General features: G+C 61.6%; 1 protein-coding gene across 1 annotated transcript; it reads left to right on the top strand.

Moving 5' to 3' along the window:
• Nucleotides 1-148: 148 nt before the first annotated feature.
• ZC3H12A (zinc finger CCCH-type containing 12A) lies at nt 149-8,133 on the top strand. Its single transcript, XM_004705291.2, has 6 exons — nt 149-212; nt 303-782; nt 4,735-4,874; nt 5,683-5,917; nt 6,345-6,451; nt 6,605-8,133. The coding sequence occupies exons 2-6, from the start codon at nt 337-339 to the stop codon at nt 7,489-7,491; spliced, it is 1,815 nt and encodes a 604-aa protein (XP_004705348.1). The 5' UTR covers nt 149-212; nt 303-336; the 3' UTR covers nt 7,492-8,133.
• Nucleotides 8,134-9,860: the final 1,727 nt, after the last annotated feature.

Below are 9,860 nucleotides of genomic sequence, written 5' to 3'. Positions count from 1 at the left end.
ACTCCACCGCGGCCTCCCTGCCCTTTGGGGGTTCCCAGGGTTGGAGTGGGGTAGGAGGCGGACTCAGACCGACGGAGCTGAAACCCCGGAGCCACCGGCCAAGCGCTGAGACCCCTAACCAGGGCTTGACGCCTCTGCCTGGGGTCCCTTCCCTCCCTGATGCGGGAGGGTGCGCCCTCCCCGGGGCGGGAGGGCCCTGTGCGGTGCCACAGGTGCGTGTGGCATGATGGTGTTGGGTGCAGCCGAGGCAGCGTGACCCCCACACCCCAGCCCTGCCCCTGACCCTTGTATGTTCCTCGCAGGAGCTGTGGCAGGTGCCTTCGAGGAATCTGATCTATGAGTGCCCCCTGCGGAGAGAGCCCCATTCCGGCAGCCAGCCCTGCCATGAGTGTGTGGGAGCCCGGGGTCAGCCAGAGCTGGGCAGGCAACGGTGAGCCGGCCCAGGAACCTGCCACAGAGGAGGCCTCGGCGGCTGCGGAGCTGCAAATGAAAGTGGACTTCTTCCGGAAGCTGGGCTACTCCTCTGCTGAGATCCACAGCGTCCTGCAGAAGCTGGGAGTCCAGGCGGACACCAACACCGTGCTGGGCGAGCTGGTGAAGCATGGGTCAGCTGCTGAACGTGAGCGCCAGGCCTCACCGGACCCCTGCCCTCAGCTGCCCCTGGTCCCCCGGGGCGGGGGCACCCCCAAGACTCTCACCCAGGAGGCTCCACCCCCTGAGGAGGACAAGGAGGGCAGTGACCTGAGACCAGTGGTCATTGATGGCAGCAATGTGGCCATGAGGTACGTGTCCTTTCTGTAGCCAAGACTAGAGGCTGGGGTGGGGGTGGCCATGTCTCGGGCTCTGGAAGCTTCCCACAGATTGATCTAAGAGCACAGAAAGTTCCTCATTGAGGAACTTTCACTTCAATTAAAACCCAGTCCCATCAGGTCATTTCCAACTCAGAGTGACCTTATATAGGGTTTCTAAGGCTGTAAGTCTTTAAAGAAGCAGGCAGCCTCGTCTTTCTCCCAAGGAGCGGCTGGTGGGTATGAACTCACCAGTGATTGATTACCAGTCTTAACCCACAGTACCACCAGGTCCCTTGGCTCCCTTAACACTCCCAGCTTCTTGAGGTAGATGTGAGAGGATGTGGGCACAGGCTCAAAGGCTTGCCCATGGTCACACTGTTGTAGGGTGGTGGAGTGAGGATTCGAACTCAGGTCTGTCTGATTCCACCTGCTGTGGGTTGCTTCCTGGGTGCCACCATTCCCACTGCCCATCCCTCTCCTGTGATAGGAGGCAGTGCAGTGGGTTAGCCTAGGCACCATCAGTCAACTGCTTGGGTTTGAATCCCAAACCATTAGGGTAAGTACTGTGTGACTATAAGCCAGTCAATTAACCTTCCTGAGCCTTATTTCCGCATCTGTAAGCTAATACTAACAGCCTGGTGAGTAGTGCGTGCTCAGTAAACAGTCGCTATTATTAAGAGGCTGGCACTTATGAGGCTGGACCCTGACCTGGGTGCCCAGCTGCTACAGCCTTGGTGGCTGGGACCAGGAGTGACCTTGAGGCTGGCTGGCAGACTGGCTCTGTCACTAGGGAATGCTCTGGCTCCAGGTGAGCTGTGACTCGGTCCCTCTGATTCAGATGGAGCCAATGGGCAACACTCTGCTCTACAAGTCTTCCCAGAGCTCCAGAACTGGGCCCAACCCTCCCAAGTCTCCTTCCAGAGAGTAGGGCTGGGCAGCAGGAGAGGCTGCTGGCCCCAGGCAGCCCACCCTCCAGCTCTGCTTTCTCCCAGTGCCCTCCGGGGCTGGTGAGTGAGGCTGTGTGGAGCCCATGGGAAATTCCTGCTGGGTGAACTGGGAGACCCCAGGGATTGCTTCAGCTGACCGACCCTGTTGTCCAACCCTCCCTCTCCTGGCCTAGCTGGACAAACTGGCTTTCTGGCTGCTCCTGGCCCCAGGTTGGCACTCATGCCTGCAGCCCTCTGCTGCTGCTGCCAGTCGGTCTCCCCGTGCCTGAAATGGAGCCCTTGGGAGGTTGAGCAAAACATCGCTCAGGAGCAGCTGGTCACAGCCCGTGCATTGTATGTTAGCGCCCAGCATGGAGTGGTGGGGTCAGGAGCCCGATGCCTACAGCCCTCCTTCCCTGAGGGTAAGGGGGTGTGGGGGCTGGTGAGATGAGGGGAGACCTTGGCCCCGGCCATGTGCTGTGTGTTTGTGTCCAAGCTGAAGGAGGAGGGGCCTGGGAGGGAGGAGGGGCCAGGGGAGCTGGCACCCACAAGGCTGAGCCTCTGGCCAGACCAGGGCAGGAGGGGAATTCCAGCCTCAGACTTCCTGTCTCTCTGCTTCTATCAGGTTCCTGCCTGACCGCCTCCTCCCTCCCCACAAGAGCAGGCAGGCCAGCCCCCACCGTATGCAAATCGTGGGGAAATTCACCTCTGTTTCCTTCTAAGGGAATTTTTCTCCACCTCGGCCCACCCTGATCTTCTCACCTAGAGAGCTGGCCCTGCCCTGCCCCTTGCCCCGGGATAGACAGGCTCGCAGTCCCAGCTAAGGCTCCATTCTAAGCTCCACTCACCTCTTAATGCAAACCTGGGCCCTGATCCTCTGGGGAAGGGGAGGGAGGTTGGGGGGCTCAGGCTAGTTGTAGGAAGACCCTCCGGGGCTGAGAAGGCAGTGCCTGACCTCCATTCAAGGGACTAGAACATGTGTCCTACTTCCACCCAAAGGAGGACTCTCGACCTGCCCAGGTGCTGTTCTGGGGCAAGGGCTGTGGAGGGCAGGTTTCTGGTGTCTAGAAGCAGGATGCTGGCCTGCTAATCCAGGCAGTGCAGGCTGCACCCCTTGGAGGGGAGCCACATCGATGGCCGTACCCTCATGAGCTCAGGGGAACCCCGACAGAAGGTACGGAGAGAAGCCCAGGGCACTGTGGAGACACAAACCAGGGCCCTGACCCTTCCCCAAAGGTCAGGGATGACTTCTCGGAGGGTGGGCCTATGGGGACCCTAAAGGTAGAGTAGGAGTTTGCCAGGTGCAGGACTTTTCCTGCCCCCAGCCGGCCCCTCCCTCTGAATCTGCAGCCAGCCAGCCAGCTACTGCCCGGAGGAAAGGTGTGGCCGTCTGGAAAGTAAGGGGCAGGGGTGCTCGGCCCTGTAGCGTCACCCTGAGGTGAGATGGACTTCACTTGACCATGACTGCTGTATGACCATGGGAGCTCAGTCGCCCTCTCTGGACCACAGTGTCCTCCGAGCAAAGGAGTTGACCGAACAGCATAAGACCCAGAAAGCCAAGGCTTCTTCCTCGGGTAAAGAGTTACAACCTCGGACACCCACAGGGCCATTCCACCCTGTCCTGGAGAGGGTTGCTGTGAGTTGGCATCCACTCAATGGCAGTGAGTTTTTGAGAGCTTAGGGTCTATTGTCTTAATAGACTCTACTTTCTAGTTTTGTAACCTCCAAAGAATAGGGGTGGGGGAGGACGAGGAAGGGGTTAACAGTGATAGTGCCCTCCTCGTAGTTTGTTGAAGAAGAGTTGTGCTGCCGCTAGCCGCTAGCCTGAGCGGGACCTGGCTTCGGGGATCTTTTAAGCAGGAGACCGGGCAAGAAGTCCTCTCTGGTGGTTGGACTTGGCCTCTCTCAGTTTACAGAGACCTGCAGCCCCAGTCACCCCCAAATAGTCTACATGGTTCCCCAGCCGCCCCGCCTGCCTTTGTACTCTCAACACTCCAGCCCTTACCCCCCAAAGCCACCCACAGGATGTGGTCTCCCCCCAGACTTGCCTTTTTTGCGTAACATTGCTTCTGTTGTATTTGCCAAACAGGAGTGCCTGCACTGTGCACTGAGGGGGCAGTGAGCGGGTTGGGCTGCTGGAGGGGGATGGGCAACCAAGCCTGTCCCAAAGGCCCTTCCTTGCCACCTAGTGTTTCCTAGGAACTCCAAGCCCCCCCCCCACCCCAACTCCCAGGAAATCCTGGCTGGAACCTCTCTTTGGTCGAACAGTGTCATTCAATTCAAGTCACCAGGAAGGTCTCCCACTGACACAGCTGTGAACCACAGCCAAGCCGTCCCGGACTCCTAACACCCCCACCCCCACCCCCACCCGAGCTGCTCCTGAAGAAGCTACAGACTACTGGGCCCATTTGACAAGAGAAGAGACTGAGAGCCAAAGCCGCCCAGGCCCCCCTCAGGCTTTCGCCTCCAGCCAGCCAGACCGAGGCAGGGAGGATGTCCCACACGGCCTTTAGCAGGGTCCCTTAGTGCCTTTCTTTGGGGGGAACTGGTGGCCGGGCCTAGGAGGGAAAGCTGGGCACCCTTTCACTTTCAAGTTGAGAGGTCCCAAAGGAGGTCTGCCCTCTGTCACTTCCTGCTCCTCCCTTCCACCCTGCCCATCCCCATCCCCACCCCGACCCCAAGCACTGGCAGCCAGCTGGGCAGGGTGGTGACTCAGTTGCCTTTGGTGTCCCATGGTCCCAGCAGCTCCCGGGTGGGGCGGGAACCAGAAGTCTCTAGCAGCACCTTCCCCCACCCCCAGGTGTGTTGCAAGCTGCCTGGCCCTCCCCCACCGTGGGGAGCTGGTGCTGCCAGATTCCTTGGGTGTTTCCTCACTTTCAGGGAAAGTCCCTGGCCTGGCCTTCCCAGGCTCCATGGGAACCGGGCCAGGGGGGCTCCACAGCCAGCCAGCAAAGCCCCCAGGGGGATGGCAGGCTGATAGCCCCTGGGAGCTGACCCTTGTACTCCTGTGCCCCCAGCCATGGGAACAAGGAGGTCTTCTCTTGCCGAGGGATCCTGCTGGCCGTGAACTGGTTCCTGGAGCGGGGCCACACCGACATCACTGTGTTTGTGCCCTCCTGGAGGAAGGAACAGCCCCGGCCCGACGTGCCCATCACCGGTAAGTGCCCCACTGCTGCCCCCAGTGCGAGCCACTGCTGGACCTTACACAGGGACCCGAATTCCTTCTCCAGCTAGGCCTGTCCTCAGCAGTCACTCAGGGCACCTTATGCAACCAGTAGTCAGTGCCCTCCCCCTCCTTGTGGGCTGCTCCCTCAGCATCCCCACATCCCCATGCCCAGAGCCCATCTAAGTGGCTGTTCCTGTGGGCTCAGGGCTGGGGCTGGGGCTGGGGCTTGACTCGACTCCTGGCTCTGTGACTCTGCACAGAGGGTCAGGGCTCCCGGCCCTCAGCCACTCACTTGCTTCCCATTCCTAGAATGCGTGGGGGGTGCCTGGCAGGGCCGAGGGTCCCTTGGATAGCCTGTGTGCATAGTGGAGCCTGGCACACAGCATGTGCTCAGTGCTGGTGCTTAGCAGGGTTCTTATCACAGAAGCCCCAGCCTTTGGGGTTAAGACTCGGAGCTGGCTGGGAAAGTGCTTTTTTCAATGGGGCCTAGAATCCCCTTCCAGGGGAAGAGAGGGCCCTCTTCTGCCCTGCTCAGACCGGGGCACCCTCCGATGAGGCTGGGGGACACATAGCCTGGATTGACACAGGGCCAGGGGGGAGAGAGGTGGTCCCAGCTGTGCCCCGGGGGCCCTGTCTGAGCAGGAGGGCAGCCTGCTCACAGGTGTTCCTCATTCAGTGGTCACTCCCTCCTTCGCGCCACTGGATGCAGCCTTGGCCCCAGTGGACTCTGCAAGCCTAGCTCTGGGCTGACCTGACCTGGCCTGGCCTGTCCCCTCCCCTCCCCTCCCCTCCCCTGCAGACCAGTACATCCTGCGGGAGCTGGAGAAGAAGAAGGTCCTGGTGTTCACGCCGTCGCGGCGTGTGGGGGGCAGGCGGGTGGTGTGCTACGACGACCGCTTCATCGTGAAGCTAGCCTATGAGTCGGACGGTGTCGTGGTGTCCAACGACACCTACCGAGACCTCCAGGGCGAGCGGCAGGAGTGGAGGCGCTTCATCGAGGAGCGACTGCTCATGTACTCCTTCGTCAACGACAAGTACGTGCCCCTCACGTGACCGGGGGTGGGGGCGGGGGTGGGGGGCAGTGACCTTAAATCTAAGAGTGAGGCTGACCTCCACGAGCATACAGGGGACCAGGATGAGGTCGGTGGTTCCAGGACGGCCTCCCTCACTCCCAGCTCTGGGTTTCTGGACCAGAGGTCAGTGGGGTGGACACAAGGTCTGGGGTCAGCTACTACGGCTGCTGGCTCGGCTTTGGAATTCGCAGCATGAGAAAGGCACCTCACTACCTGGGGTAACCCCACTGAGAGCTCAGAGTCCCTGGACAGGGGAGTGGGGGTGGGGGGTGTCCTGCTGTGAGGGGCCAGTTTCAGAAGCTGCTCTGTTCATCCGGGCAAGACCCACCTCAGCAGTCACAAGTCCCCGCCCTGCCCCCCACCTGCTGAGCACCTTCTCCCTCTGCAGGTTTATGCCCCCTGACGACCCCCTGGGCAGGCACGGGCCCAGCTTGGACAACTTCCTGCGTAAGAAGCCTCTCTGTTCTGAGCAGAAGAAGCAGCCCTGCCCCTATGGTGAGACCCAGCCTCGCCCTCCACCACCCCGCTCCTTTCTGCCTGAACCCCACCACACCTGGACCACCCAGCCCCATCTCCCGTGCCCTCTCCTCCCTCTGCTGTCCCGGGTCCCAGCTCCCTGCTCCAAGTCCCATGGAATTCCTCTTCCAGGGAGAAAATGCACTTATGGGATCAAGTGCCGATTCTTCCACCCAGAGCGGCCGAGCTGCCCCCAGCGCTCCGTGGCTGATGAGCTCCGCGCCAACGCCCGCTCCTCACCCCCAAGGGCCCCAGGCAAGGGCAAGAGTGGCCAGCGGCCATCACCTCAGTCCAGCTCACTACCGGCCGAGGGCGAGCAGTGCAGCCCAGACAGGAAGAAGCTGGGGGCCGGGGCATCCCCAGGGCCCCACCGGGAGGGCCTGACGCAGACCTTCCCCCCAGTGGGCCCGAGCCTTCCCCCTAGCGGAGGCAGTGGAGGCAGCTTTGGGCCCACAGACTGGTTCCCCCAAACCCTGGACTCCCTGCCCTATACTTCCCAGGACCGCCTGGATTCTGGTATCGGCTCCCTGGAGAGCCAGATGTCAGAACTCTGGGGTGCTCGTGGAGGGGGTCCTGGGGAGCTGGGCCCCCCTCGGTGTCCCTACCCGGGTTATGGCCCCTATGGGTCTGAGCTCCCGGCCACTCCTGCCTTCCCTGCCTACGGGCAGGCCGTGGGTGCTGGCCACTTTAGTGTACCCGCCGACTACACCCCCCCACCCCCTGCCTACCCGGCTCGAGAGTACTGGTCGGAGCCATACCCACTGCCTCCACCCACCCCAGTCCGACAGGAGCACCGAGTGCAGGGCCCAGGGGCTGACGGGGGACCGTGGGCTGGGGGTGGGGCCGGGGCCGGGCCCAGCGGCCTGGCCAAGGAGCGAGCCAGCGTGTACACCAAGCTGTGCGGCGTCTTTCCCCCGCACCTGGTGGAGGCGGTGATGGGGCGCTTCCCGCAGCTCCTGGACCCCCAGCAGCTGGCAGCCAAGATCGTTTCCTACAAGGCCCAGCACCTCAGTGGGTAAGCCGGCCGGCGCCCACAGGGAACCCAAAGCCCACCCTGGTGGCTGGACTGGGGAGGACTTCTGTCGGGAAGGGAACCCACATACTAAAGATACTGTAGGATTGATTCTGGCCCTGTGGGCACCTCGAGCTGCCTGCCCGGGGGTCAGGAGCGATCGCCCTGTTGATGCACATTGTATCCCTGTAGTCTAAGGAGACGCTGCTGGTAACAGCTGTCGGTCCATGGCTAAGGCCCAAACCCTCTTCTCAGGGCTCGGAGGGAGGCAGGGGCGCAGAGGCCTGGGCCGAGGGCCCTGTGCATGCCCCCACCTCCACCCCATCCCTGGGATGCTGGCCTTGGCCGGCTAGTTGGGCACTGTGTGCCTGCCCTGCAAGGGCCCCTCCTCTAAGCCAATGAGGCCTCGTCCGCGCTCGCACTGGGCACACGGGGCTTCATGTTAGTAAGCAAAATGCTTCTTAATACCCCACCTCTCTGTCACGCTGCTGCCTGTGTCCAGGGGGATGGGCCTCTGTCCTCGCCGCCCTTCCGCCCCCTCCCCTCTGCACTCAGGTGTGCACGCGTACAGGTGTTCATCCTTAAGTATCTGAAGTGCAAAAGCCCTTTCCTCCCAGCACACACCAATAAAGTGAATCTGTCCAAGGTAGGCTGTCTCTGTTGTGTGTGGGGGTGGAGCTGGTCTAGGTGGTGGGGGCCCCTCAGGGGTGCACTGCCCTCTGCCCACCTCTAGGAGGAGCCTGGAGCCTGTGGCGGTTGCCCCTCGCTGTGGTGGGCAGAGGCCTAGGGCTGGGCACCATCTGGAGGGGCTATGTGAGCCGGCTCCAAGCCCTGTGGCAGGAGCCGGGGGAGGGCTGCTTTTCCTGCACCACACACCTGTGAGGGTAGGAAGCCCACCTGCAGAGAGAAGATGGCTTGCAGGAGCTGTGACACAGACCAGGTGGAATGTGTGGGGGAGGCCGTGGGCACTCAGCTCTTGGCCCGCAGACCAGGAAAGTCAGTGCTAGGGCAGGGATGGCCAGGGCTGTGGGGACACTAGAGGAGGCAGGGAGCATGGTCCCTAATTCAGTGAAGGGGTAACTAGAAGCAGGATATGTGGTCACGTGTGGAAGGTGGGACCCCGCCCTGGCACACAGCTTAGCTACCTGGCAGTACTAAGTGACTTGCCCAAGTTCCCACTGAAGAGGCAGACTGGACAGGGCCACGAGGAGGGGAGACACTAGTCTGAGGCCCCTACAGGGATGGGAAGGTGGACTGCCCCCATCCACCCTTCACAGGCCTCTTAGGTTGGCAGCACATTCACCTAGGCATCCCTCCAGCACAGTAGCTGGAATGCCAGCCCTCCCCTGCTATCCAGCCAGCAGAGGGGCCTGACACTGGTGAAGTTAGGGAGCCAACAGCCTTGTGCGTATTGAGAATTAGGAAGTTCTCTCACCCCTCTTCTCATCCTGCCACCAGATGGCCAGATGGGTGCACACTAGCCCCTTGACCCTACTAGCTCTGCTCTGGATCGTTTGCTGCTGCTGCCACTTCCGTATGGGGACTGCAGGCTGGCTGTGGTGCACACCTGGACGCTGTCAGCCTGGCTGATCTGCTGGCAGGTGCTGACAGGGCTAGGTAGAGTCCCTGTGGCAGCCCGGCTGGGCTTGGGATAGTCAGTTCAGCCCCACTGGACCCAAGCCAACATCCGGTGATTTCCGGGCAGACTAGCCGTCCAGGACTTGGAACCTGTCCTCATGCCGCTTTCTCAGTCTGGCTTTCAGGCAGAGCCACTAGAAGGCTGCCAGGCCTAACCGCCCGGCCATTTCTCTCCCATGACTTGGGCTTTCACTTGAAAGTTCACCCTGCCACCTATGCTCTACCCACTAGGGCAGCATGGGCAGGTGGCCTCAGCTCAGCGCCCCCCACCTGTAAACCATGCAGACCAGGACCCTTGCCTCTGGATTGAACAAGATGTCATCCCAGGCTGGTGTGCAGACGGGAGAGGGAGGCCGGGCCAGGATGTGGCTCCCAACAGAAGGGCAAGCCCCTCGGGCGGGTGCTGGACCCAGTAGGACTAGCAGTGGCTGCTGGGGGCCCGTTCCTCCTCTGCCTTTCCTGGTTCCAGGAGCCGAGAAACTGGTTGGGAAACCACGGTGAATGCAAATCCTGGCCCATTAGGGAAAGCTCCAGGGCAGTGCTCCAGGGCCTCCAGCAGCCCAACCCCACCCCACAGCCCCCTTGTCCTTGTAGTTCTCCCCAGCTGGGCTAACTCGGGTTCACCCCACCTCAGAGCTCAGGCTGGCAGCCAGGGTGACCGTGTCCAGTCTGTCCTCAGAAAACCTTGGGCTTCCCAGGCAGAGTCCGACCAATGTCATTCCATCCTGGACGTCCCCC

Source organism: Echinops telfairi, unplaced genomic scaffold, assembly GCF_000313985.2.
Source record: "Echinops telfairi isolate 266 unplaced genomic scaffold, ASM31398v2 ScPeMD7_7457;HRSCAF=8495, whole genome shotgun sequence".
NCBI classification, from domain to species: domain Eukaryota; kingdom Metazoa; phylum Chordata; class Mammalia; order Afrosoricida; family Tenrecidae; genus Echinops; species Echinops telfairi.
The sequence above is the reverse complement of the archived record's forward strand: the minus strand, read 5'-3'. Positions and strand labels throughout refer to the sequence as shown.